We start from the raw sequence: 27,895 nt of genomic DNA, 5'->3' as shown, positions 1-27,895 counted from the left end.
TAGGCGTATAGAGGAGGACGACACGACGGGCGCCATGGGGGTCTACAGATTACCCTGATTAAAGCTAGAACTGCTATCAGCGGAAGTGACCGGTCCTGACTGGCCGCCGGTACAATCACACGCCATACACGTTCCCATGCTAAGCCACGATCCCTGGGCATTCCTGTACACATCAATCCACTCCTCTCGTCTCTTCTCTTCTCTTCTCTCCATCATACTCTGCTTGGTTGCACCCGCAAACACAACAAGCAATCAAGATGAGTAATCTCACCAAGGAGAACCTCGACAAGTTGCCAAGTGAGTACCCTCCCGTTGAATTCGTGGTCCGGCGCCTATAGCTTCCTAGTGGAATCGTGTCCAAGCTGTGATGCGTTCAGCCTCTGGGCATGATCAGGAAATTCAAGAGTCCAGTGCTCCAGCGACCTGTGCTTGGAGCTCGTCAGCTTGTATCATGTTGCCGTCAACCTGCGCCAATCTCTGTCATTTGTGCGAAGTGACTGTTCCCACGGCGGAGACCACAGCTTCGCACCCACTATTAGCACAATCGCTGACATCTGATCTCACCAGTCGCCTCACCCACTTCTGAGCATTCGGCCGGCTCCCATGGCTCCCGAACACCTTCTCTTCACCAGCCAGCGCTTTCCCGCCGGTCTTCCATGTCGGCGGGGAACCCTCTGTCACTCAAACATGTAGACACTAGTCAGATCGGTATCCCAGTCGTCACCCCCCGTAAGTCTGTCACACATGATCGATCAGCTGTTCCAACCCTCGACGTCCATCCAGCTAACATCAACGCACGCAGGCAAGGAGCGACCCGGTCACAAGCGATCCCTTACCGGATCCTACTTCCCTGCGCAGAAGGGTATCGTCTCCATGGAAAACGAGTGGCCTATCGGCGACGAGACGACTTGGAAGACCGCACTCAAATCCCTGGACATTGACAAGGAGAACCCTCAGGATGTCGCCAACACTGTCGTGAGGCATGTCACCACCAGTTTGGCTAGACAGGCTGGAAACATGGATACGGTGGGTGATGTGCCTCTCAATGGCGAAACTGGCTAACCCCTTCTTCACGGCCAGCTCGCCGCGTACCAAGCCACCGCGTTGTCCGTTAGGGACCAGTTGCTTGAGTGAGTGCGACGAGAAACATCGCCTCACGTGCTGTTCACTGATGTGCTTTTCAGGCGATGGAATGAAACCGCCATGTATGATTTTGACTTCATCAACCTAAGCCCACGCTAATGCGAATAACAGCTACCACACCGCCAAGGCACCCAAGCGTATCTACTACCTCTCCATCGAGTGGCTCATCGGAAGGTCGCTTGACAACGCCGTGCTCAACCTTGGCATGAGGAACACCTACGAGGATGCGACAACAAAGCTTGGCTTCGTGAGTCGCTCAGCAAAGGCCATCGCTGACAGATAGAACTTCGAGGACTTGTTAAACGAAGAGCGAGACGCCGGTCTTGGAAACGGAGGTCTCGGTCGTCTTGCGGCATGCTACGTGAGTAACAACGTAGAAGCCCGGAGCTGACAACCACCCCAGATTGACAGTATGGCGACCCTCAACCTGCCCGGCTGGGGATACGGTCTCAGGTATGCAATCTCCTACACGGTCGACATGTCGCTGACGACCATCCAGGTACAACTACGGTATCTTCAAGCAACTCATCTCCAGCACAGGAGAGCAGCTTGAGGCCCCTGACCCATGGCTTGACCGAGAGAACGTGAGTCAGTGTACTTCGTCGTCGAAGCTGATTATCGTTACACAGCCTTGGGAGATTGGGCGTCTTGATGTTTCCTATCCCATTCGATTCTACGGCCGAGTTGAAAGCGTCCCCAACTCGGACAAAGCTCTTTGGTCCGGTGGCATGGAATGTCTCGCCGTGGCTTATGACACGCCCATTCCCGGCTACAACACAAAGAACTGTGCAAACATCAGATTGTGGACTGCCAAGCCCGTCCAAGGTTTCGATTTGAACTCGTTCAATGGTGGGTTGAGGAATGTGTGGCGACGCTGACTGTATAGCCGGTAACTACGAGGCGAGTGTTGCTGCCAGTAGCGAAGTGGAGAACATTGTGAGTGCCACTATACGAGGAATGTGACAGTCCTGACGAAAAGTCCTTCGCAGACTCGAGTCCTGTATCCCAACGATAACATGTACGCGGGCAAGAAGCTTCGAATCATGCAGCAGTACCGTGGGTACCGCTTCGCGTGAACTTGCTTCAGGCCAAGGCTCACCTCCTCCTTAGTTTGGGTCAGCGCATCGCTTCAAGACATTTTGAGGCGTTTCACCAAGCTCGACTTGCCGTGGACCGAGCTTCCCGACTACGTCTGTATCCAGATGAACGATACACACCCTACCCTCGCCATTCCCGAATTGATGAGAATCCTTATGGACGAAGAGGAGATTGACTACAACACGGCCTGGTCGATCACCACAAAGGTCTTTGCATACACCAAGTGAGCCTCATCCAGCAGATTATACGCCGACTTGACTAACAGTTCCGGACAGTCACACCGTCTTGCCCGAAGCTCTCGAGCGATGGCAGGTGGACCTCTTCGAGAGCTTGTTGCCTCGTCACTTGCAGATCATCTACAGGATTAACTAGTGCGTCTTATTGCTTGGATGTTGCGTGTAAACTAATCATTCGACCTAGTGACTTCCTTGGCGCTATCGCCAAGCGATGGCCTGTAAGCATATCTTGTCCAGCTATACCTCCTTACTGACGTGACTGTATCAGGGCGATATGGAGCGTATCAGGAGGATGAGTATCATTGAGGGTAAGTAGTGTATTGCGGATCCGAGTCTCGATACTGACAAGACCACCAGAGGGAACTCCCAAATACGTTCGAATGGCATATCTCGCCATCGTTGCGTCTTTCAAGGTAGGTCATCTGGGAAACACTAATGGTCCGCGCTAACGTCTTCCTAGATCAACGGTGTCGCCGAGCTCCACAGCCAGCTTCTCCAAGCAACCATCTTCAAAGACTTTGTGGAGTTCAAGGGAAGGGACTCCTTCACCAATGTGAGCCACATAAAGTCCTTTGCCTGGTCAAGCTAACGAATCTGCGCAGGTCACCAACGGTATCACTCCTCGTCGGTATGTGGCTTTACAAAGACAGCTAATGTCTCACTGACGCTCCTCCATAGATGGCTCCTACAGTGCAACCCCCAATTCGCTGCTCTCATCACACACACCCTGGGTAACGACCATTGGCTCACCCATCTCAAGACCCTCAAAACCCTCTTACCCATGGCCGAGAACGAGGAGTTCAGAAAGGCATTCGTGGCGATCAAGATGGAGAACAAGCGTCGTGTGAGTGCATTACTTTGTACTCAGAATCTCGCTGACAGCATGTGTACAGTTGGCGGATCTCATTGAAGCCGAGCTTGGTATCCAGCTCAACATCGAAAGTGTCTTTATGACACAGATCAAACGACTTCACGAGGTCAGTCAAATGATTTGATATAGGCCAGACATCAGCTGACTGACAACAACCCTGCAGTACAAGAGACAGACGTTGAACCTCTTCGGTGTCATCTACCGATATCTCCGTATCAAGCAGGCTTCTCCTGAGGAGCGAAAGAAGATCACCAAGCATACCGCCATCTTTGCTGGAAAGGCTGCGCCCGGATACTACATTGCCAAGCTCGTCATCCGACTCATCAACAATGTCGCCAAAGTTGTCAACAACGATCCCGATGTGGGCGACATCTTGAAGGTCGTCTTCATTCCTGATTACAGCGTGTCCATTGCCGAGGTTTTGGTCCCCGCGTCAGATGTCAGTGTGCAAATCAGTACTGCTGGTACAGAAGCTTCGGGTACCAGTAACATGAAGCTTGCCTTGAACGGTGCCTTGTTGCTAGGAACTGTTGACGGTGCGAACGTTGGTGAGTACCGCATGCTCCATTGTATAGGGGATAACGACTTATGGCTACTGTAGAGATCGCCGAGGACGCTGGCGAGGATCAATCCTTCCTGTTCGGTCATCTCACCGAGCAGGTGGAGGGCGTCCGTTTCAGTAACTCATACCAGCCTACCCCGCTCGAACAGCGATCGTCAGAGCTCCAGGATGTCTTCAGGGCAATCGAGAGCGGAACATTCGGCGATGGTGGAATTTACGAACCCTTGCTCAAGACTGTGTACGAGCATGACTACTACCTTGTGAGTAAGCGAGCCAGCAGTATAAGGAGGGTCGCTGACGGTGCTCCAATCAGGTTTCCAACGACTTTGGTTCGTACCTCTCCGCGGAGAAACTCATGGATGAGTGTTTCGCAGACAGGACAGAATGGACCAAGAAGTCGATTATTACTGCCTTCAACATGGGCGATTTCAGCAGTGACAGGCGAGTCTTTCCTGTTCAAGAAGTTGCCACTGGCTGACCCGTCATTACAGGTCCGTTCAAGATTACGCTGACGGTATCTGGAGCGTTGAGCCTTGTGAGGTGCCAGAGAAGCCTCTAGTCTAAGCAATGGTGAATGTCGAGGCGTGGCAAGGGAGAATAAGAGTTCATCAAAAGTCTGTACAAAATTGAATGCAAACGGTCGTGATGCAAGGGTGTCATGTCGATGGCATTGGCGACGTTTCCTCTTTCCCAACTTTAAGTCGTTTCTCTTCCGCAATTTCATCCGCGCTATCTGGTGCTTCTCGTTTCAAGCCTGCAGATTTGGGTTCCACAGAGGTACCCGTTGAAGTCGCTTTGGTAACAGTTGAGGTCGTGACCGCCTTTGGTTTCTTCTTCACGACGATCCCCTTCATCAACGATTTGACATCTTTCCGAGCAGGTTTTGGAGGGACCTTCTTTGAAGCTGACGATGATGACGACGCGATGGCAGGGGCTTCGACAGTGGCCTGTGATGCGTGTTTCGCAGCTAGGCGCCTGTAAGATTCAAGGAAGGCAAAGTCAGAATTTAATCGTTCCTTCGAGTGACTGATTCTCTTTGTGCTTGTCCCAACTTAGAGCTCAAGGACAACTTCCAAACAGCCAGATGGTCGCATCGGAAACACTCAATAGTTGGAATGACTTCCCATACTCACTCTCTATACTCTCTCACCTCGTCCGCTTCCCTTTCTTCCACTTTACGTTGTTCCGCTCTTTTCTCTGCCTCCTTTTCCGCTAGAAACCGTTGTTCTTCGGAATCCAGTCCTCGCCACTGATTTGACAGCTTCATCTTCGAGTCCCATTCTTCCTTTTTGGTGTCCTATTGATCGTGAGTGGACAACAATCAGTATAGATCAAGCCGATGGTCATGAATCCGTTCCAGGCATTGGTGGGGGCAACAGGCTTACCTTTTGTGACTGAAGCCGTTCAAAGAGTGTTCGAGGGTCATATTCCTGGTCGGGTTCCTCTGGTGGTGGCTCTTGCCCAATCCTAGAAAGCAGACAGGTCTGGTCAGCCCCGACTACCCGTGTCCATTCAAAACGACGCACCTCGCATATGCTTCTTTCCACTCTTTTAGTTTATTCTCCTTGGCCTCGTCGATGGAGGTCTGCGACTCGAATCGAGATGAGATCGTACTCGTAGCAGCAGCGAGAGCTGCATCGGGATCCATGGTGTCTTGAGTGATCAGACGAGTTTTGTATGGCAGTGCAGAGAACAAGAGAATTGTAAGGTGGACGAATGCTATTGTTGTTGTCTGCGTCTAAACTACTGGTGGCGTCATCATTTTCTACAATCTACCATAATATTCCGACTATGAAAATCAACACCACATTGACCAAGGAAGGTAGTAACCATGTCCATCTACTTCCAAGGGTAAACGCTACGACTGCGAGGACGATCAGAGCGTACCGACATCCTTGCAGTATGCTACCACTGGGTCAGCTTTGCACCCATGCCCAACCAGGCTTACAGGTCTCGTTTCTTTAAAGCGGCCCCTTGGCTGCTCAGTGCCACGACCAGAGTCGATGGTATGATGTAGAAGAGATTATGATCCGTCGTAAATGGGTGAGACCAGTTCGTCCACAGGCTGCGTCCCCATACAAGGAGGCCGGTAGCTTTGAAGGGCAGTATGAAGAGCGTGAGCATGATCACTGCGAAGGACAAGTTGGCGGATGTAGCCTTGGACGTCAGCGCTGATTGTACGGTGACTGTACCCACCACTTGAAGGGTCTCTGGCTTTGTGAGGACAACAGACGCCCACAGAACTGCAAAGCAAATGACAAAGGCAAGCTGATGAGGAACGAGTAGATATACGAGGGCGAAAACGAGCGTCGAAGGTATTACCACCCTCAACGCGTGCTTTCCCTCACTCGGTGATACAGGACTGGTCATCAGTATATACCTCTCAGTATGTCTGCTCACCTTGGTATTGCATCCTTTGAGTTCCGCAACGTCGCGACTGAAGCACGGCATACGCTGACCATGGAATCGATGACAAGCCATGTAGTACACAACAACCCGAATGTCCAGCCGGAGAAGAACAACACCAAGGGCAAATACTCGACTTGGGTGGTACCAAGTAAACCCGTATATGCCCCAGCAATTGGGCTGAGCAAGGACTGTGCTAGGGCTCCTAGAACCATACCGATGGTTATGTAGGGCATCCATTGCTTGGACACCTGTTCCAGAGCAGTGCCGAAAGACGGGAATTGGCCTGATTGCTCAATCAGCCGCGCTATGCAAAATTGAACCCACCACTCGCTCTGAACGTGGTCATCTGCCACAAGATCACAATAGCAGCCCAACCAACAGGCCACGCAATCACCGTCATACGATAACGAGATACTGCCTTGGCCAGAATTTTAGTGATATCGGTCGATACCTCGATCTGATTTACGACACAATCGGATGTTTGATAGATTTCCAACCGCAGCCCTCGAGAGCTGCTACCATCCGGCAAGAATGGTGCGGCAGCCGAGTGGGCGTGTAGATAAATTGTATCCGAATTGATCGGGTGGAAACGCGACTCGTGGGTGGTGGCTCGCAGCTGATCCGTCGAACGTGTGTCATACCTGAGCATTGGACGAGAACCTGACTCGCTCCGGTCAATCATAGGATCTAAGTTGGGTAACGCATATCACGTACCTTTACAGTCTCCTACCTTCGCTGCCACTTTTTGCACTCTCAAAGACCCAGTTTGAAATTTAGGAAAGTCAAGCGTTACATGAGAAACGAATGCATCGTTTGCATGTCGTCCTGCTCGTCAGCGAAGTCTGACGCCACAGACTCACTCCAGGTATTCCCACCGACTACGTATGTCTTGCTTTCCCCGATCGTTAGCCAATCGCTTGCGCCTGTCTCTATTGACAAGGTGTCTGAAGACTTGGTCGTCGCAATATCGATAGCGAACATCGCCTCGTCAGGTTTGATCCCCTCGCCCGGAAGAGGAAAAGGGGCTTCATGGTTTGTAGGTCGTGGCAGTACGCGACGGGATGCTGACAACTCGACACATTCCCCTTTCTGCGTGCACTGCCTGATCCTCATATCGACGGCGGACCCAGGCTGACCTATTAGAGTCATGTTTGGGTTCGATAAGGGAAGAGTCCGTTGATAACCGAGATCATGATGCTTCGGTGAATATGCATGGTTGTCCAAAAGCCATCGCTCCGCAACCAACAGTTTCGTGCCTCTGTCGTCCGATTTCGTCATATCAAGCAGTATCCTTGCCACTCGCCAGCGAATTTGATGACACCAGACCATAGCTTGATGATCCACCCCGGTCCAGACACCAGGAACCCCAGTGGTGAACGCAGCGAAGCCATCGCCAGGCTTGACTACATTCGCGGAAAGGGCACAGCTGTCGGAGACTACCTGCTCGTCGGAGATACCGCCGCAAAGAGAAAAGAGCAATGGATGGTTGGACGACTTCGGCGGGACGTTGATCGTGCGATAGATGTCGTCCATGCCATATTCCAACGTCAACGGCGGAAGGAGATGTGGGGTTGACATGGTAAAGACGACGTCTACGAGATTGGTCGTACTGTAGTCGATAGCCAATCGAGCAACAATCCCACCCATGGAGTGGGCGAGAAGGGTGACTTGTTGTGGCCGGTCGGATGTGTCAAGATGGTCATACTCCTGAATTACCCGTGTGATGCACGCCTGTATGAACTTGGCCTGTTCCCGCAACGTGCGTGCATCGAAAGCAGAGAACTCCTCGTTCAAATCGACTGGGACAAGGTCAATGAGTTTCCTCTCTGTGATCCCAAACGTACCTGTGAAGAAATCCAATTTCTTGGCGTCAACCATGTCTTCCTCTTGACCACCTGGTTCACCGTGAAACTGGTGCGAGGCAGACGATGCGATCGACCGGACCTGCTGGTATGAGCCTGCATTTCCCGGTATAAAGATCACAGGATGTCCAGAAACCTGATAATGTATCAGTATTAGGTCTAAGACTCGGTGAGTTCGCTCACAGTGTCTCCTATATCCCATCCTTGCTCGCGGTATAGATACAGATCGTACCGTTTTGACGGTTTGTGCGGCCAATCCATGAGTCGATACGAGGGCATCATCCAGCTCATCTCACACCCCCACGCCCCAGACACGCGCACATCCTCCCGGTAGCATTGGTACGTGAACCAAGAGGCGACAAGGGTGAAGATGCTGAACAAGAGGATGGGAGGTCGAAGCAATATTGCTTGTTGACGAGTGGTTTTGATTCCCGAAACGTCATGATCGGAAGCTTGCAGAGAGCTCCGAGATCGTGCCCAAGTTGTCATGACCCGGGTGTTGATTGGTCATGCCAAAGTGACGATGAAATCAGAAGAAGCATGGTCGAACAAGATACCGGATGGACAGTGCGGGCAGGTCAAGTGGAGGTAGTTCCTGCAAGACTGTTTGTTGACAATTTGTCGCTCGAAAAATCATCCAGATGAGAGGTTCAGTTCCAAATCTCGCTGTGTTTCGGAGCCATGCATATGCTAATGATACAACATTATCCTGGCCATCTACACTGATTATACAAGCCGTCGTACAAAAGCTCTATAGCACTATCGCAAAGTTATTCCTCTTTGGCCCATCTTGCTCCACGATTTTTCTCTTCCAACGATCCGATCCTTGATCGTCGGGACGTTTCCATCTCCAAAGCCAGTAACCAACCTTGCCGCCGCCTTTCCACTGTTCCTTCACAAGCTCGAAACCAACAACTGTCATGAGCTCCACACAAGAATCTATAGATATGTAACGTGAGTTGGCAAGGCATGGCAGAGGCAAGACAAGGAATAAGAGCGATTCGCCTCTTGGCTTCAGATGTTCGTGTAAAAGCCGTAACATTCTGCCTATGAGAATTGCAGCTTTCAGTGGACATTTCTCTTTCGCGAGGGCTCATTTCCAGCATACCTCTATCTTGAGGCGTGCTGACAAAATTTAGTACCAGGCTGCAGCTAATGATATCGAATGCCTCTGCTTCTGATTCGGGCAAAGGTCGGTCAAAGAAGTCTTGTTCCACAATGTCAGGATGCTGGGAATGTAGATCGATGGGATGGTTGTCTATCCAGGTCGAGCAGCTCGCATAATTGTTAGGAGTCAAAGCTCCCAATTCTAGCATTCTAAGGGGTATCAGCGACTTTTGGCGACCGACAAACTTACTTTAATCGACCATTATTGCTCATGTTCATCTCCTCAAGCCATTTGACGAGTACCTTTGAGGTGTCTCCTCCACGTTCACGAGACTGTCCAAGTTTGCTGGCCGTTTGATATGCTTCTAGACCGCCAAGTTCTGCTATTTCGTGATCAATGTCATCTAGCGATTGTTGGATCTGCCTGGACTCGACTGTACTTGAAGCTGTCTGAATTTTACGTTTCAGAATCGCTTGTCTTTTGAGGAGTGTGTGATACGATGCGATGGTGGATTGGGTGAGCCGATGAGATACGGCGGCAGGTGCAGGAGCGGATATGCTCTTTGCCAGAGGCTGCTTCTTCGTGCGCCGCTTGACTCGCATGGTGTCTGAACCAGGATGAAGCAATGTCGACATGCAAAGCAGCGAACGCGGATTGAAATACGTTCGGCAAAGTGGAGGAGATTCAGCAACACGACAACACACATGCAATCCGAACTGCCTCGTTGCAACGTCTAATGTATTTCTCCCCTTTGTCTGTCTGATGGACACACACACGAATGATACATACAATACTCTCATGATGCTGTCGCCGGACAAGCAGCACAGTCAACCTTCCTCTTCTTCCTCCTCCGCACAGCCGTTCACACCAGCACACGCCTCTTCATCGTCATACGACTTTGGGGCCTTCACGTCCGCACCTCCGGCTCAACGATGTTCACCATACCCTGCTCCTCCTGCTTTAGCTGACACAGATCTACTAGGGTCCTTCGATGATCCCCAAGACACAGCCACATCGTCGCTGGCAAGCTCTTCACGTCACCCTACACCTCCAAGGAATGTGGATCTTTTAGGAGGAGACGAATGGGAAGATCGTTCACATCAGTCATACAGCCGCCCGCTTCATCATCCAGATCTCTTCTCTGCACCGACTCATGAACCACCTCCCGCTCCGACTTCCTCTCCGATCCACGTTAACCTCCCTCCTCGACCCACCGATATCTCCCCTGACTATGTTCCCCCCATCCGCTCCCCCCGCCGTTTGTCAACAAACTACATGGCAGCAGGTCTAAGCTCTCCTCCACTCGTTACCGGTGCGGGAAGTGACATAATCTTCCATCCGTCTCACGAGTCTGGAAGGGATAGCGCTGTTGGGGAAATGAGAAGAGTACAACGTACCACTTCGAGGACTAGCACATTATCATCGTTGCCGCCTTTGACTCACGACGATTCGACCGATACCGCTCAACAGCATTCGGTGTCTCACAGTCCACCACACAAACTCCTCGACACCATTGTCACAACCACCAGGCTTGCCTCCAAATGGCGATCCGCACTGAATCACTCGACTTTTGCAAATCCTCAACAGCCCTCCCATGAACCACAAGGGCGACATGCATCACCAGGTCTTGCTGAACCAATACCTATCGAAGTCACCCACGACACGCCTTTTGCATCTGCAGAGCAGATAGCTGGCAGCTACTCAGCGCCAGCTGGTGCTCCCGGTTTCAATCCTCGAAACGTGACTGTCAAGGCACGTCCCGTGGGAGAGGGTGATTGGGGTCACATTAGCTTGGTGGGCAGACGCGACATTACAGATCAAGTCCTGAAGCCATCAGACGCCGACAGTCTGAGATTACATCTACCTCCTAGACAACGATTGGCGAACACTTGGACCCTTTTGTGTGAGTTGTAACAATAAGCTCTGATTCGACTGTCACGCTGACAAGTAGGTAGTCTCTTTGGACCAACACGGCGCCTCTTTGTCGACACTTTATCGGTTGGTCGATAAATATGCCCAATCACATCGCAATTCCGGAAACGTATTGGTGGTTCGCGATGGGCAGGGGAACCGATTCGGGGTGTTCATGAATGAAGCCATCGTCAAGCGAGAAGGCACCTACTATGGCAGCGGGGAATCGTAAGCTCGACATCGTGCGAAGGGATATCGATGATCTAGCTGATCATTGTCCTTTCTGCTCCTAACCCCCTTGTTAACATTTCGCTCTTGCTTTGTGTGTAACCGACTATGTTTTTCGTGGCGGCTTACGCTCATCGATCATTGTGGCTCTACGTCTGTCTCCCTACACTGCACCTTGTTCGAATACCCTTGTTGGACCTGTTCACTCACACACCGGCACCGCTTTCGTGATAATCGTCGCGGTTGTGCTTCGTTTCCTTTCGACTGCATTCCACTCGACATCGAATACTGTCCATCGTCCACCTGTCGTCGTGTCGTCGATTGCATCGCCTAATCTGCGCGTCGCGCTGCTGTTCCATTGCCCCACGTGTATGCAACACTACCGGCTTTATCAATCGCCGTCAACACCGCAACGCAATTGTGCACTACCCAGCTTTCTATACAAGCTTACACCAGATTCGAAAACACAGTCGTTCAAGTGGACTGGTCAGAATCAATACTTTGCTCTATGCGAGTCAGGCTTCATTTCGTTCGGCGGAGGGTAAGTTGTAACAATGTTCGAAAACCGTCTGACGCCTCATCATTACAGCGCCGGTGCATACGGTCTTTTGCTCGACTCGACATTCACGCACAACTCCTCTGCCACCTGTCCTGCCTATAACAATGACGTGCTATGTGAGACGGGCTCTCGCTCTTCCGGTCGGGCAGTACACTTCGAGTGTTTGGGATTAGAGGTTTGGGGCACATAGAGAGCATGCGATTTGCTACATCTTGCATGTCCGGTTTATACATACCATATTACATGTATCATACACCACTGTAATACCCTGAACACTCTTTGCATAATTGTGCGTGGGCATATACTGATCCCCTCGCAATGCGTCGGCGCCTAGGCTAGCCCGTGTACAGTGCTTGGATTGTCTCACACACCCTTTTGGTCCACGACCACCGGGCGGTAACAGTACTTATACTCCCGCCTTGTACTACGCTTACATCGAATGATTATGCCGTATCCCGCAACGAGCACATACCAACGCAGATATGCCAATTCACACGTCACCAAAGACGTCTCTAATAGACACATGTTCCTGTATGGCTTGCGGAGAGAATTTGCTGTACCTTTGCGTGTACCGTGCTCCGGAGACGTGTCTCTGGAAATGTTGTTCGAGGACATCCAGTCAATTGAGTGGCACAAGTATATTGTATGGCAAGTGTATGGACGCTCACCGTCGTCAGTGACCAGATTCCTCACTTATGCACCATCGATTGATCTCACTCGAACAGTCACACGACTGATCTTAAACCTGACATCTCGCCTTGTCCATGACCCATTCAGGTGTGTTGTGATCCAATTAACGAGTCTATGTCGGAACGCTCACATTCAGGACCCGACTTCTTATGTCTCCTCAAGCGACCTTATTTGGCCGCGAATAAAAGGCATAGAGTTTGCTGACGAGTTTGTAAAACGCACTGGCTGTTGACAGGGGTGTTGATACTTGTTACAGGAGTAGAGAATCTGCACACAGTTTTTGTTCGGCACGGATGTTTGTTCCTCTGTCGAGTTTCCTTCTATCACCCATTGAAGTATTCTCCTGGTCAGCCCCAACAGTCTTACAAATGTTACTCGACTCCTTTTTCTTGAATTATGGTTCACAATTATCCCTACCAAGCATTGTACTAGTACCGGCCAGTCGTTTGGGTATCTTGGCACAATTGGAAATACACTTCCATTGTGCAGTAATGTGGAGTGCAAAATTAAATGACAATCCAATTCCCCAACATTGTGAAAGACCAAAGCAGAAATTCACTGTTAGTCCAATGAGATGAAGATCAAACAACAAAAACCCATTGAGGCCTTGTGCTCCAAAGTCAGAATATCAGGGATTCTTGCAGGTCATAGCTAAGAGGTATACATGGGGTCAGTAGCTTCTTGTACTGAGATCTGTGTTCCCCTTGCAAATCGAGTGATATGGTCTCGTGATAGACCGACTCGGCGCTAAGTGGTACAGCCTATCGTGAAACGGTATTTATCTGATCATTTCATGCCTATTAATCTGTAAAAAAATGCTACTGTGTGGTCAGACAAAGTTATATAGCTCACAGCTAGCCATCATCAATAGATACTCAAGCATGTAATCTACAATCTCCCTTGCTTCTGTCTGGTATCTACCACATCCTGACATTGGGTCGTTGAGCATGTTGCATAACGTCACTTGCAGAATACATAGACTATGTGTTGATTATGAGGTGTCAATTTTCTATACCTATTGACTGCCTTCATTGTATACTTTCCCAGCTCTTCCTTTATTGACTATCTTTTCTGGTCATGCACACACTTTTTTCTGCTCATTGGTCAATCTCCTTCGGAACCAAGATGATCAGTCGCTTACGTGACACTAGCTACGCGTGTCGTGCTGCCATGTCGCTACATCTCGCCTTCAGTTCAATTGTAACTTTTGCTTTCTCTTCTTTTCTTTCTCTGAACATGCATTAAGTGTTTCAAAAATAGCGGTGTCGTCCTTGCGAAGAATCGCCTTGATCTTGTTGCAAGGTCCAGCCGAAGGGAAGCAGAGTCTCAAGCACAGAGATAAGGGACAATGCAGACGTTGTCGTTCTTAGAGAAGCCGTGGAAGTGTGGCAATCCTTTTCCTGTCACTGTCAGACGCGTTCCATCACCGATTTTGACGTCCTTGATGGAACTGCTAGAAATATTGTCAAGTATTTTACTAGCAGTGTTGTTGACCATATGTTGATCAAAATAAACTCGTCTCTACTAGCAATTGATTACTAGTAATGTGAAAAGCGTGGGCATCGTCCTCCAAGATGTTATCATCATCAGCCGCTATCGAGAGGTTTCGAGCGAGGTTTGCATTTGCATCATCATCTTGATGTTGGTCTGAGAGGGGGATCGCCTTTCAATTTCTTGCGTTGAGAGTTGCTTTAAGATGGGTAGCAACCCGATGGATACTACACCACCTATCGCTTCAGCATCAGTTGATCGCACCATTCGTACTAGGTTGTGACAACGGCCTTCACAATTGGCATTCGGGAGGATGGATATCACCAAGCATCAGACCAGGGTCACAGCGAGCTGACTGATTGGGAACAACCGTAGTCTAGTGATGAGTCCCGGGTGATTCTTCGAGACGTGACACTGTAGCCATAATCTCTGTGGTCGCCTCACCAGTCTCGGATCAACAGTAAATAGACTGAGTTGTACCTGCAATCATATGGGCACTTCATGATGTGGCCTTGTCAGGTTGAAGTTCAGTCATTGGCTTGTTGTGTTACGATGTGTTCCGGGAAGGCCTGGTAGACACCATAACAGGATAGACAAAGAAGGCTTGAGGCAAGCTTGCGCAGGTGAGCAAAGAGGTTGAGGATTGTTCAACAACAAGAAAACTCGCTTGGCAGGAGCAACAACTGGGATGATGCGGGGTCAAAATGAGTTGAAGACAACATCTTAACTATTGTAGCACACGGACGTCTTGGCATGAAAGTGAGCCACCTTATATACCACAATACTATGTCTAGCAAGCTTCCATGAGTGAGGAGCACAAAGACTCGCTGAGGTTCTGTCTTTTGGTCCCCTTCACCTGAGAAATACACAGTGGATTTGTATTTTGTGTCCGCTCAATACCATGGCGTAGAAACATGATTTGATCATGCATGACACAGTGCTACAGAGTGGAAGTGTGTTTTGGTCTTGTGGTATGACCAGGTCCTGAAATTTCGCATAGAGCCGTGACAGTTATCAGGCAAGCAGCATGTCATGTAAGTTCGCCATACCGGCATGGAGGATTACTGGACGTATTTAAAGGAAACTGCATGTTGTTCTATTGACTGTGCCTCAACTGCCACAGTAGCAATGACATTAACAATGGTGAGGACAAGATATTTCGGTTTTAAGGACACACTGTGTGAGTGGATGTCATGAACATCAAACTGGCAAAAGTTGGATTGTCACTCATGTTTGTGTGTCAACCCATGTCGGATTATTGGCTGCAAGCTCAAGAGAAAAAGAAGAGAAAGAAAGGAATGAATGAAAATTGGTCAGGTTGGTCAAGTTGGACGTGCGTAGCCGGTTTCTGTTAACCAATGAAAATCCGTAAACACTCTGACCCCTAAAACCCCTAAAGCGTCTGGTCATTCTATTCCGACAACCCATGACAAAATGGACAATATACTCAGCAAGATTGTTGTGAAAATTGAGGATCCAAAGAGTTCAACCTCAGGATTAGTGTCATGGCCTTGGACTAAATGTCACGACCTAGTACAACACTACAGCTGACTTATGCCGTGACACTCCGACTCGGCTCCCAGACGGGTCGACTCGGCATCTGTCTTCATCTAGTTACAGTTGACACTTCAGGGGGTTGCCATCAGATATGACCAACGGGATGCCCAAATAATTTCCACCATTTTGGTAGGGTCACTAGTTCTATATACATGAGCACACAAGACTCATACCTAATTATTGCTGTGATGAATGTATATTCCTCCGACTACTTCATCACAGTCATACAAGTGATGTATTCTACTAGTCAGCCCCAAGTCTCGTACACTTGGTACTGTCACGCCGGTACGGAGGGGAACGGGAGGTGTCCAAGGGAAGGGACAGTGTTTCGGGCTTGTTACACTATTGACCAAGTTCAGATGTCGCAGTGGTGATGACAACACTGGTGATGATGACAAGAGTAGTGGGGATGACGACAAGAGGTGTTGGGTTTAAGACCAACTGTGTGACTGTATGAGTGAGACTCAGATAATGATACATAGCTGGGAAAGCTAACAACTAACTACGGAAGGAGGTGGGATATATATACCTTTTGGGAGTATGCATTTGCCACCCAGATTTGTTTGAGAACGGTTCATAGAGCTGGTCTTAGATGCGTTCGGGTCGGGCTCTAAGACCTGTTCTTAGAGACGTTCAAAGATATTCCATGCGTGAGATTACACGTGCTGTACTTCATTACAGTACTGGACTTGTGCTACTTGTTAACACCATTCACCTATTCATCAGACACACACAATTATCGGATGGTGAGATGCAGGAAGCAACTTTCAGCAGTCTACTCTACGTACCATCAGATGACAAACTGTGATCACTGGGATGTCAGATACCGGGTCAGAATGGTTGTAACACACATTTTGCATGCAAGCCAACGAGGTGAATTTTGGACTGGATCAAATTTGGCTGGAGTGTCTGATATCTAAGTGTGCTTGATGTATAGGCGTGTGACATTATAGGACTTGAACCTATTTGTATCTTGTGCTACCAGCAAAGGCTTGCCATTGGACCCGCCTCTGACTCTAACTGAAAGCCAAGTGATGTCGTCAAGAGCAGTAGGAAAGGTATGACGTAATGTCATCCACCGGGTTATCAGTTTCCCCTAGTTATTGGAGAGGTGACGGAGGCAATTCTTAGTGGTTTGGATACTACAGAACAATAGTTGCAAGCACTGGGATGCCAGATATCTGATCAGAATGAATGTGAGATGCATGATGCATGCAAGGGGATGATGTGAAATATGAACGGGATCAAATTTGGCTGGAGTGTCTGATAAGGGGAGTTGTCCAATAACTCAGTGTGTGATGTCATGATTTACAATTGGGAAATCACTACGAAACAACGTACAAAGATGAGAATAGCCACTCTCCTATATCTGCCACGACCTAATAGTGAACTAGACAGAGGAATGTACATTCGTCACAGGAATGTACGAGTTCGGTGCTCATGTATATAAATATCAATGATGCTATAAGAACCGTGGGAACGATTAGTCAGTCGAATCGGTCATCTCCTACAACGGCTGTGGCTGGACCAACTTCGAACTGGTTCCTGATGGATAACAAGTCGAACTATTCGGAGACCGAGTCGAGGTGTCACGACATAAGTCGTTCGTTCAGTTGTACTGGGTCGTGACAGAATCACACAATTTGTAATAGGACTACATCCTATTTGCATTCTGTATTCCTTGCAAAGGCCTGTCAACGGACCCGCCTCTGACACATGTTGTACGTAGCAGTGACTGTCATGACGGATAGTATCTGAACAACATAACAAGCGAGATGGCTCAGGAGGTCCCCTCTGTGTGATGTAGGGAACAACACTGTAATGACAGACAATCTCTTGGCTGTTGTACTCTGTTGGTGGGTTTGGAAGAGCAGTGTCATGTGTAAGCCACCGTCACACCATCAGCGACTTTAATCAATTGGGTAAAACAGTCTTCCCCAAAAGGAGAAGGAAGTATTGGAGTGACAGAGTGCAAAAGTAGCTGGCTATAACTCCAGAAAACTGGCTACCTATTATAGTTGTCCATCATAAGTCAACAGAGTCCTCTCATATACTTTGTTTCCTAGCACAAACCTCAATGAGGGGGGGCTTGTAGTTGAGCCGCATTCTCCTCGATGCCACACAAGAGATGCAATTATCACCTCTGCTTGCAGCATTGCCATAGCCGCAGGTTGAGTTATGTAATTGATCTTGCTTAAAGTACCAATCGGTGTTTACGCGAAAGCTTTGACTGACTGACCTTGTAGTGAAGGTACAAAACAGCTCCAGCAGTAGAGTAGCTTGATGTGCGTAATATGAAGTCTCTTGACGATTCACAGACAGCGGGCGGATCGATTACCGATATGACACTGCGATGTGAATCAGTGACTGTGATCCCATCACCTGGTCGCCCTGTGTTCTGGCGGTAAAAATGAGGTAAACCGATTTCGATACCCTCACAGCGCCATGTAGCGTATGCTCTCGAGCGGAGGCTCACCCCTGGTAGTTTGAGGATTGGAACGACGGTATGATTGCGATCGCGTGAGGCGCGAGGCGTGATCGAATGTATGAGTCGGAACAATGAAATATTTCCCATCTGCAGGTACTGAGGACAGTCGGATGTCCCACTAGAAGGATTGGGCAGGCTTCACTGAGAGTACCACGTTGTTTGAGGTGTCCAGATGGTTGTCGTGATTGATCGCCACAGCCTGTACCGATTGGACATCGTAGAGCAGAACTGGTGGCCCGAACCATTTCTCCGACGGTACTGTTCCGACAATGCGGACGCTTGCGTATGGTAACAAAAGCTTGAGCATCGCCAAAGAGCTTTGCCAAGCCCTGGTGACGACTTAGTTCGTTCTGGGTAACTGCCAAAGGCTTGACTTACATCGGTGAGAATCGTTGTCACCCACTTCACGAGGCGATACCTGTGAAGGAGAATAGGCGTAACCTGGAGACAAGGAATGATATATCAGCGGGACTCCGATCTCGTGAAGAAACCGCGATGTCCATCAGAGGATAGTCGGGCTACTGGCAGAGAGTCTTGCAAGTCAACATGCCAGAATAGGCAGGCAGTGATGGATGAAGCTCCGCGATCACCTCGTTCGGTGATGTCAGTGAAAGGAGTGAGTAGCTAGCGGCGCTCTTCTTCGATAGCGAAGCACAAGAACGCGACCGCATGTCGATCTATCCCGATTGGCGGCCCGTTCCATTGGCAGTGTGGTCGCGTTGTCGCGTTGTCTATATCCCTTCTCAGGGGCTCACGTCGAGGCAATAGTCCGAGATACCAGGACCGGAACTGCAACAGATGAAGGTGAACAGAGTGAACGACGCAGTCTGGCCATTTGGGGTTGTTCCAATGGAATAACAGGCAGCGCTAAGGGCGGTTTTCGGTCAAGTGTGTGCCACGTGTTCACGCCATGTAATTGATAGCGTCAATAGGGTTGATAACAGTCCATATTTGAGGCAGTACATCAATGGGCACTTGATCAACAAAATTAGAAGACGATTTTAGCGACAAACTCTCACTCCTCCAATGTTCATGCCAAGCAAGAAAAGGTTTGTTAACACTGTTTTGCATCTCAATAACGAAGTAATCAAAAGACGAGCGAATGTGTGCGGATGCGTTTACTGAGCCTTGGCGTCGACACCGGCGATGTAAGAGACAAGGTCACAAACTCGTCGAGAGTAACCGTACTCGTTGTCGTACTGCAAAAGAAGCATTAGCGCGAGAGCAAGGAGTTTCAGGCGAGACCGAACTTACCCAAGCGACGAGCTTGATGAAGTTGGCGTTCAAAGCAATACCGGCCTTGGCGTCGAAGATGGAAGACTCGGTAGAGCCAACGAAGTCGGTGGAGACAACCTCGTCATCGGTGTAACTAAGTGGACGTCAGACGAGCTCTCGGTTGACACATACCAAATCACTTACCCCAAGATACCCTTCAACTCGGGGCTCTCAGAAGCCTTCTTGATGACAGCCTTGATCTCATCGTAAGAAGCACCTTTCTCAATACGGGCAACGAGGTCGACAACGGAGACGTCAGAGGTAGGGACTCGGAAAGCCAAACCGGTAAGCTTGCCGTTAAGCTCGGGGATGACCTTGCCGACGGCCTTGGCGGCACCGGTGGAGGAAGGGATGATGTTGGCAGCGGCACCTCGACCACCTCGCCAGTCCTCTGCACAAGGCAAGTCAGCAGATGCACTGCTAAGGAGGACCTCGATTTGGCTTACTGTGGGAAGGACCGTCGACGGTCTTCTGGGTGGCAGTAGTGGCGTGGATGGTGCTCATGAGACCCTCAATGATGGTGAACTAGGGGACAGTCAGCGATAGTTGACGATGTGGACGAAGCAACGCACGTTGTCGTTGATGACCTTGGCAAGGGGAGCAAGACAGTTGGTGGTACAAGAAGCGTTGGAGATGATCTGGTACTCGGACTTGTACTTGTCGAGGTTGACACCACAGACGAACCTGTTGAAATAGTCAGACGATACACTTGACAATCTGACAGCGATCCACTTACATGGGAGCGTCAGCGGAAGGGGCAGAGATGATGACCTTCTTGGCACCACCCTTGATGTGGGCGTTGGCCTTGTCGATGGTGGTGAAGACACCGGTGGACTCGACGACGTAGTCGGCGCCGGCCTCACCCCACTTGATGTTGGCGGGGTCCTTCTCGCCGAAGACGGTGATGTTCTTGCCGTTGATGACAAGCTTGCCGTCCTTGGTGCTGACGTCACCCTTGAATCGACCGTGGGTAGAGTCGTACTTGAACATGTAGACCTGAGAGGGAGTCAGCGACGGGCTGCCTGCTGGAAGATAATGCCAAGGTGGTCTCAACATACCATGTACTCCAAGTCAATGAAGGGGCTAATGATGAGTCAGCGATGCGATGCGACGAGGATTGACCACACAAGACCAACTCACTCGTTGACAGCAACGACCTCGAGGTCTCCATGGTCAATGGCGTTCCTGCGAAAAGTTAGTATGGAAGGTGTTTGATGACGTGGTACACATACCTGAGGACAATTCGTCCGATTCGACCTGCGATGCATCATCAACGATGGAACTGTTTGAAGGTGGTGCAAGTGAACAGACTGTACTACTTACCGAAACCGTTGATACCGACTTTAGCGACCATTTTGTGTTTTTGATTTGTAGTGTAGGTTGAGTAGTAAGGTGATGAGAGTATGTTAGAATGATATCAAAGAGTAGAAGTGGAATAAAGGAAAGAAAAGCAACGATGGGGTGAGGGAGGGTTTGGAGCGTGGGAACGAGGGAATGGAGTGGACCCCGGGCGTTGGGTGCTCAATTGATCCCACGTTTGTTTGCGGCAGTTGTCCCCATGTAAACTGATTTGGACCTCACCGGGGACACTAGAACTCTCTGTTGGGCGGCATTTTCATCTCGAGTCAACGTCATCTCTGTAATTCCGGTAAACATATTAGATCCACCCATATAATAGCTGTCCCTCTTCATTGCCACGTCCGTCAAGTCAAAAGGTCCCACATCCTCCTTGTTCATTACAAAGAGACCACGCATGCTCGGAGCATCTCTTCATCCGATATCAAGAGAAGCACCGGACATGTTATGAGCATGTGACGGCGCAACCGGGATCCGGTTCTTCATTGAAGCTGGACAGTGTTGTGACCTTTAATTGTTCGGAATTAACATATCAACATATCAAGGGCGATTCTACAGGTGTCCCTGCGCTGCATTGTATTTTCTACGTGAAACGTGAGGATGTCGTCTGGACAGCTCGAGAGGAGACTTTGGTGTGTCGAGGTATGAGAGAACGGCTTGGCGCTGGGAATGAGAACCCGTTTGCCACGGAGACTAGTTGGATCAAGTGTAGTGTTTGTTTTTTTGGCTTTGCCCTACAATCAATCATTACCCTAGTTACTCTCTTCTCTCTTTACTCTGCAATCACCAATCACGTTGCAAGTGCCTACATGTCACGTCCATACTCCATCGATGGTCTGCAACCGCTCAGAACCGCTAGACTCAGTACTAACTGTGATACAATGTGCGGTAGACTGTATGCTATGACGAAAGTGGCAATCAATCTAGATCTCCGTGGAGTGGGAAATGACGTGTATAACTCGGATATCCCTGATATTGATTGGATTTTGATATAATACCCTGATTTCGATCCAGACGCTACAAACCATCCCATTCCTCGTGTCGTCGCTGTACGCTTGTACCCCCGTGTTCTCGGCGATCTCGATATCCTCTATCCTGTTGACTCACTGGTGACGCTCGCTCGCTCGCTCGCTCTCGATGCTGTACGCCGCTGTCTGCTGCTGTCTGCTGCTGTCTGCTGCTGTCTATCCCCGCTTTCGCGTCTAGTCCAAAGTACATACATCATTATTACCATCATTTGAGGGTCGGCCCTTTCCTTTTTTTTCGGTCGTTACCTAATGGTCTGAAATTTAATTGTGTCTTGGACTGACTTGCTGGCCTAGAGGAATGTCGAGATGCAACAGCTCTGCATATATATAAGGCGTTCCTATCTTGTTCCTCTCTCTTTCTCGTTTTTCTTAACAAAACAAAACATAACATCTAACCAGCCCATACTAAAAAAATGTCTGTCCAGTTCACGAATACTTCCACTTTCACTGCCGATGGCGTTCTCTTCGACATGGTGAGTTGGTGTGACGGCTATAATAAAGGAGTCCACTGACACACTAGGCAGGACGGTACCCTCACCGACTCCATTGCCGCCGTCGAAGCTGCTTGGACAGCAAAGGCTGAAGAGCTCGGTCTCGAACCTGAAGCTGTGATCAAAGCGACACACGGACGACGAGCGAGCGACAACCTCATGGAACTTGTCCCTGGGCTCAGAAAGGAGCATGTCGAGAGGGAAGTCGACAGTAAGTTGAGCAGTGTCCATCAGGTGCTTCCTCAACTAACGTCTACACAGAATTCGAGCGCTCGATCCTTGCTTTCGCCGACACACCCCCCGAGTCACGAAAATCCTCCTTCTCCTCTGCCCGATCTGGCAGGGGCTCCATCTCTGGCTCGTCATTATCCCCCATGACCCCTATGACGCCTAATAGCGCGGCGGCCGACATCACTAGAAATCCCGCTTTCCGATTTAGCACCAGCGACACTCTCAACTTTGCAAACTACAAATTATCCAAAACTATCGAAGAGGCCGTGATCGAGGACGAATCGCCGTTCGAGGACGAGCAGGAGGAGGAAGAGAAGATCGTCGACATGAGCGTCAGGATCCTTCCCGGTGTTCGAGACATGATCAACTCGTTGCCAGAGGGCAAGTTCGCTGTCGCGACCTCTGGAGCCAAGACGTATTGCCACGGTTGTCTTAGTCGTACAGGGTGAGTTCTTAGCGACCATATATCTGCACTGGAATACCCATGCTGACTTTGACTCTGCAGTATCACGATCCCCAAGGTTTGTGTCACCGCCGATGACTCTCGACTTCTCCGAGGAAAGCCTCACCCGGATCCCTTCCTCCTCGCCGCGTCAGATCTTGGTATCGACCCAACCCGTGCCGTTGTCTTTGAGGACTCGCCCTCCGGCATCAAGGCGGGTGTTGCGGCCGGCGCTACAGTCATCGCTGTATGCACCTCGCACAAACGTGATCAGATCGACAACCTTGGTGCACACTACGTCGTCGACACGATGCATCAGGTCAAGGTTGAGCACAGAGAAGACGGGCAACTGCAGTTCACCATTTCCCACTAGATTCCTTAGATTACGTGTATCGATATTACCTAGATGTAGCTTATAGATAGTCCATGTTGCTTCGTACCTATGCATTTGTATCCGGAGGCACGCCTGGCATGTGATATATCCCACGAGTTCAGTCATTCATGCGAATTCCGTGCCATCCATTGTGGCATGTTATTACCTTTCTGTAATGTTCAAGATGGCTGGCGACTGATTTTCGAAAGACAATGAGTGTATATATATCTGCAATGCAGATGCATCGAGAGATAGCCTTCCTCCAAAACACCCATCATGGCACCTCAACTCTCTAAACGTGGATGCGCATACCACCTTGGTAACACAGTGAGTGTGATTTTGATTGTGGGACGCGCTCGCGCTGACGCCTTGCAGAGCGGGAAGACGTACGATTCCAATGGCAAAGAATGCGCCTTGATGACGTCCGCAGACAAACTCGCCCTCGGGATAGTGCTCAGTATCTGTAAGTGAGAACGTAGTTCGTAGCGCCCAGAAGCTGACCCCTGTAAAAGGTGGTGTGGTCCTGATCGTTCTCGCCGGGATCTATACACGTCGCTGGTACAAGTCCAGAGACCAGACGGCTAGAGCGACCGTGGATCGACCCATGTCAAGCATTGGTTCGCCTTTGATCCCTAGAAGACCGCAACTTTCTCTCTCTTGTCAATCATCATACCTCCCCAGTTCACCTCTGTCCGGCTCGTCATCCGACATGACACACGGATCTGACTCGAGCTCTGGCACTCCTTCCCTCTATTCACCTTACTCTCCCAATCCTGAAAACTTCCACTTCCCCATCCTCTCCGCCGATGGTCACTTACTACCACCCGCTCCAGCGTCTGTGCGATCTTTCGTCGAGGTTCCCATCGAACCAGCAGCTCGTCCCCTTCCTGCCGCTCCACTCTCAACTGTCCTTGTCGCACCCATTCCGAAAAGTACGCAGCGGTGGAGTTATAGCCCCGTATCGGAAGGTCACGGCTTGTTCTCCGGCGTGGAGATTCGAGGGGATGGGTCAGTCGAGGTGGTCCGTGACGACTACGACATCGAGACGACTTCAAACATCATGTCCTCGCCAACAATTTCGCGGGTTTCTCATCAAGCGTACCAACCACAACAAGCGACGTACCACCAGACTTTCTCAGCCGAGGGCGATGATCTTTCCTTGTATGACTATGCATCTGACGAAGGATACAGGAGATATTGAACGTAATTTGAGATTGTACTATGTATATATAATATGCGATGAAGACAACGGAGTAACCCAAAAATGCTGTGATGTTCTACTAGTACAAATGCTATTATTATAGGACTATTAGGATAGTGAATTCTGCGCTTGAAGCTGGGAGAAGAGATCCTACGATGTCAGCTTGGATCGGAGCGAGTGAACATACCTCTGCTGTGTGGTTTCCGTCGGGCAATTCGGGCAGGCCATTTTCACATAGGATAAAGTTGACCAAACGTTCCATTTGGTATTGGGTGATCGGGGTAGACCCAGGTGGTACATCAGGAGCTACACAGTCAGCGTGCGCCAAGGACGTCTCACTCACCCCTTATTTTTGGCTTGAGGAACTCGTGATGCAAGAGTTCCGGTATCGTTAAGCGATGCTCTTTTCGGTATGCCAAACATCGTTTCATTGAATCAATGGCTGCAGGACTGACTGCAACAGCCAATGTCGCTGGGTCTATTGGCTGCCCGTCGAGGCCGACGCCAACAGCTGTCTTCGGGATTGCTATTTCAGGATACATGATGGAGTGGTTGGGGTCTGCAATGACGCCCATTTTCGCTAGTGGGCCCCCTCCAATATGTTGAAACGGGGGTGCGCCATAGATCATCTGATATAGGATACAGCCTAGTGACCATATGTCGCTCGGGTAGGAGAGCTGACGTTAGCGGGGAAGAATAAGGCTGAAACTCACCTTGAGTACTTTTTGGTTGTTCATCCGTTGTATCGCTTCTGGCGACATGTAATTGACCGTGCCAATCTGACGTCAGCCCTGAACAAATGTTTCGTACTCACCTGCTGGTCTCTTTGGATGTTTACAGTGTCGTTGGCGACGGCTTTGGCGATCCCAAAGTCGATAATCTTCAATCGACCTTTGACTAGGACGAAGTTTGCCGGTTTAAGATCGGTGTGGACGACATTTTCTTTGTGAACGGCTTGAACAGCTTCGAGCATCTGGTTGTGTCAGCGGGGGTCCCTAACGGTCACTCACTTGTTCCCAATACAGTCCAACAAAGTTCATATTGATCGCCTTGCCCCTTTGTTCGTCTAGCAGAGCCGCGAAATCGATTTCGCCGCATTCCATCACCTGATCGTCAGCGACGCTTATGACTTTGTACTCACCATCAGTAATCTATGCGGTCGATTCGGTTGACTGAAGGTGATCTGATGATCAATGAGCTGAATCACCCGGTCGTGCCCTCGAAGTCGCTTGAGCAATTCAATTTCGTTGGTGTAACTTTGATACGTCTCTGAATCGGCACGATCAAGCTGAACAACTTTGAGCGCAAATATCGTTCGCTTTTTGGGTGGTGCTGAGTAAAGCACGGAGTAGACTGTGGACGAGCCTCCCTTTCCTAGCCGTTGCAGTCTTTCATAAGGGACTCCGTTGACCTACAGCCGTCAGCGTGGATCATCCTCACCGAGACTCACTAAGAAGGAAGACCTTGTTGGGGGAGTCTGGTTTACTGCTTGCAATGGAGCTGATGGCTCCGGAGCAGCATAAACAGGAGCAGTCGCGGCATAAACCGTAGAAGGCTGTGGGGGTGGTGGAGCTCGTGACTCCACAGCTGGTGCGGGTCGAGCGGCGTGTAAAGTCACTGCAGGTGGGCTGATTCGCGCTTGAGGTGGAGAGGGAGATCGTCGAGATATCGGCTTGGAATACCGCTCTGGTCTGACAACCATAGTTTCCAGAGTATGCGGGGGTGGACGGGCTTCTTGTTCCGGGCGTCTATTGAACGGTCTGAACGGTTTGTCATCGGAAGGTGGATTGGGAGATGTCGCTCGCGGCTCTGGTCGTCTGTATTCAGGGATAGGCACAGGCGCCTCGCTCTCTTCACGAATAGTGGTACGCAGGATCGACCTTTGTCGTGGAGGACTGACCCGCCGGGATCGATAGTCGGTGTAAGCCTCGCGAGGAGGTGATGATGATGAAGATGGTTGAGCTGGTGAGGACTCGCGGGGTGGCGGAGATTCTGGCCAATTAGCCTTGGCAAATCATGATTTACACTTACCAATCAGAACTGGACTGGCCCGTTGCACCTCATCGACTTCTTCATTCTCTGCACTAGCAACGACCCTTCGGGCAGGCCCACCAAATTTGGACAGGCCTCCTAAACGCCTTCCAGTAGATCTTACGGAAGACAGTGTCCTATCCGTGATGCCTGGTGTGACGAAGTGCGAACGACTTGTAGCGGTGGATTCGGAAGGTATGGAGGAGGATGAGGAAGTATGTGTGATAGTGGGTCGCAAGGTCGCCGTATGAGACGTACTCGCGGACATCTAGGATGTCAGCTTGTTCCCAGTTTGAGATAACTCACCGTGGACGTTTCCCCTGTGCTCGAGGTAAGGTCATCTACCTCGGGCTTCGGTCTCGACAGCGGGGCAGACACTACTCGTTGAAACCTTCTCCCTCCGTACATTCTGCCTGAGCTTCCACTCCCTCCCGAGTCTATGTTCTGCGACGACATGGAGCGTCCACTCTGCGATATACCGCTGCCTGGAGGTGTGGGAACGAGCGAAGACGCGGACGCCGTAGAGGCGTCTGTCAAGGAAGTTATGTGTGCTGAAGACAGAGACGACCGAGCTGAATGGGAATGTCGGGGAGGTGGGGTCGACGAAGAAGGCGGTGGCGAGACGCTACCTGAAGCGACACTCTTGATGGACAGTGAAGACATCAGTTCTGTTGCTGCCTCCGGTCCCGTCTTCGACTTTGCCTCTTTGTCCAGAGCCCAATCAAAGTTGAAGCTGGGGAGTTCGATTTCTGCAGACAAGTCGTCCACCCCGTCGGGCCATACATCTTTGGTCGAGCCTGACATGGGCGTAGGCGTGGGCAGGTTGTTATATGCTGTGTTATAGTCTGCAGGGAGCAATGCCATGCTTGAAGGCACGGGTGGGGAAGTTGTTTTCGAGCTGGCAACAGGCAGTGGGAAAAGCAAGAAAGACAAACGCGTGTAGATGGGTTGATGATGGACGAGGGGTTGTTTACATCTTTCCTGAATGTGGCGCTTTTCGTTTTCTACTGTTCATGGGATAATTCATTCATTCATTCGTTCATTTGCTTCTTCTCTCGCTCTCCCCTCCTCTCTCCTCTCTCTCTCTGTTTTTCCTCCCTTCTACATACGAGAACGTCCTTATTGCTGACACGGTCTAATCCATACGCTTTTCGGTCAGATCGAACGTGAGATCACACTTGCTATCTATATGTGTGAATGTGTGTGTTGTGAGGGGAATATAATATAAGGAAAACAAAAAAACGGGATTCAATA

The 27,895-nt window shown here is 50.0% G+C and overlaps 11 protein-coding genes across 11 annotated transcripts; 4 read left to right on the top strand and 7 right to left on the bottom strand.

The window, feature by feature from the left end:
• Positions 1-257: 257 nt before the first annotated feature.
• On the top strand, positions 258-4,474 carry CI109_105552 (uncharacterized protein; the record flags this gene model as incomplete). Its single annotated transcript, XM_065967689.1, has 25 exons — positions 258-297; positions 568-729; positions 803-1,026; positions 1,081-1,130; positions 1,185-1,205; positions 1,255-1,390; positions 1,436-1,504; positions 1,547-1,596; positions 1,643-1,727; positions 1,773-1,968; positions 2,030-2,079; positions 2,133-2,199; positions 2,254-2,464; positions 2,517-2,612; positions 2,662-2,695; positions 2,746-2,785; positions 2,835-2,890; positions 2,938-3,030; positions 3,080-3,105; positions 3,156-3,321; positions 3,371-3,454; positions 3,512-3,896; positions 3,950-4,170; positions 4,224-4,351; positions 4,402-4,474. 25 exons carry the CDS (start codon positions 258-260, stop codon positions 4,472-4,474), a joined length of 2,763 nt encoding a protein of 920 aa, XP_065823761.1.
• Positions 4,475-4,566: 92 nt separating this feature from the next.
• Positions 4,567-5,558, bottom strand: CI109_105551 (uncharacterized protein; the record flags this gene model as incomplete). Its single annotated transcript, XM_032003445.1, has 4 exons — positions 4,567-4,885; positions 5,044-5,207; positions 5,296-5,377; positions 5,437-5,558. 4 exons carry the CDS (start codon positions 5,556-5,558, stop codon positions 4,567-4,569), a joined length of 687 nt encoding a protein of 228 aa, XP_031862303.1.
• Positions 5,559-5,682: 124 nt separating this feature from the next.
• CI109_105550 (uncharacterized protein) lies at positions 5,683-6,323 on the bottom strand (the record flags this gene model as incomplete). Its single annotated transcript, XM_065967688.1, has 3 exons — positions 5,683-5,815; positions 5,859-6,153; positions 6,311-6,323. 3 exons carry the CDS (start codon positions 6,321-6,323, stop codon positions 5,683-5,685), a joined length of 441 nt encoding a protein of 146 aa, XP_065823760.1.
• A 300-nt stretch (positions 6,324-6,623) lies between these two features.
• On the bottom strand, positions 6,624-8,472 carry CI109_105549 (uncharacterized protein; the record flags this gene model as incomplete). Its single annotated transcript, XM_065967687.1, has 5 exons — positions 6,624-6,979; positions 7,034-7,144; positions 7,195-8,118; positions 8,164-8,317; positions 8,365-8,472. 5 exons carry the CDS (start codon positions 8,470-8,472, stop codon positions 6,624-6,626), a joined length of 1,653 nt encoding a protein of 550 aa, XP_065823759.1.
• Positions 8,473-8,932: 460 nt separating this feature from the next.
• CI109_105548 (uncharacterized protein) lies at positions 8,933-9,497 on the bottom strand (the record flags this gene model as incomplete). The annotated part of the gene is made up of 2 exons (XM_032003443.2): positions 8,933-9,228; positions 9,290-9,497. 2 exons carry the CDS (start codon positions 9,495-9,497, stop codon positions 8,933-8,935), a joined length of 504 nt encoding a protein of 167 aa, XP_031862301.2.
• Positions 9,498-9,534: 37 nt separating this feature from the next.
• CI109_105547 (uncharacterized protein) lies at positions 9,535-9,891 on the bottom strand (the record flags this gene model as incomplete). The annotated part of the gene is made up of 1 exon (XM_065967686.1): positions 9,535-9,891. The coding sequence occupies one exon, from the start codon at positions 9,889-9,891 to the stop codon at positions 9,535-9,537; it is 357 nt and encodes a 118-aa protein (XP_065823758.1).
• A 199-nt stretch (positions 9,892-10,090) lies between these two features.
• Positions 10,091-12,177, top strand: CI109_105546 (uncharacterized protein; the record flags this gene model as incomplete). The annotated part of the gene is made up of 4 exons (XM_032003442.2): positions 10,091-11,192; positions 11,245-11,428; positions 11,862-11,969; positions 12,018-12,177. The coding sequence occupies 4 exons, from the start codon at positions 10,091-10,093 to the stop codon at positions 12,175-12,177; spliced, it is 1,554 nt and encodes a 517-aa protein (XP_031862300.2).
• Positions 12,178-19,331: 7,154 nt separating this feature from the next.
• Positions 19,332-20,842, bottom strand: CI109_105545 (glyceraldehyde-3-phosphate dehydrogenase; the record flags this gene model as incomplete). Its single annotated transcript, XM_032003441.1, has 10 exons — positions 19,332-19,412; positions 19,468-19,582; positions 19,633-19,879; positions 19,935-20,013; positions 20,061-20,172; positions 20,225-20,484; positions 20,547-20,571; positions 20,629-20,673; positions 20,721-20,745; positions 20,812-20,842. 10 exons carry the CDS (start codon positions 20,840-20,842, stop codon positions 19,332-19,334), a joined length of 1,020 nt encoding a protein of 339 aa, XP_031862299.1.
• A 1,443-nt stretch (positions 20,843-22,285) lies between these two features.
• CI109_105544 (uncharacterized protein) lies at positions 22,286-23,409 on the top strand (the record flags this gene model as incomplete). Its single annotated transcript, XM_032003440.1, has 4 exons — positions 22,286-22,345; positions 22,397-22,574; positions 22,625-23,039; positions 23,100-23,409. 4 exons carry the CDS (start codon positions 22,286-22,288, stop codon positions 23,407-23,409), a joined length of 963 nt encoding a protein of 320 aa, XP_031862298.1.
• Positions 23,410-23,685: 276 nt separating this feature from the next.
• Positions 23,686-24,610, top strand: CI109_105543 (uncharacterized protein; the record flags this gene model as incomplete). Its single annotated transcript, XM_032003439.1, has 3 exons — positions 23,686-23,736; positions 23,785-23,872; positions 23,922-24,610. 3 exons carry the CDS (start codon positions 23,686-23,688, stop codon positions 24,608-24,610), a joined length of 828 nt encoding a protein of 275 aa, XP_031862297.1.
• A 108-nt stretch (positions 24,611-24,718) lies between these two features.
• CI109_105542 (uncharacterized protein) lies at positions 24,719-27,505 on the bottom strand (the record flags this gene model as incomplete). The annotated part of the gene is made up of 8 exons (XM_065967685.1): positions 24,719-24,745; positions 24,798-24,916; positions 25,032-25,239; positions 25,425-25,583; positions 25,752-26,021; positions 26,097-26,572; positions 26,642-26,909; positions 26,987-27,505. The coding sequence occupies 8 exons, from the start codon at positions 27,503-27,505 to the stop codon at positions 24,719-24,721; spliced, it is 2,046 nt and encodes a 681-aa protein (XP_065823757.1).
• Between the last annotated feature and the right edge of the window lie 390 nt (positions 27,506-27,895).

The sequence above is a fragment of the Kwoniella shandongensis genome, chromosome 10, assembly GCF_008629635.2.
Source record: "Kwoniella shandongensis chromosome 10, complete sequence".
NCBI classification, from domain to species: domain Eukaryota; kingdom Fungi; phylum Basidiomycota; class Tremellomycetes; order Tremellales; family Cryptococcaceae; genus Kwoniella; species Kwoniella shandongensis.
Note: the sequence above shows the minus strand (reverse complement) of the source record. Positions and strands in the feature narration are given on the sequence as shown.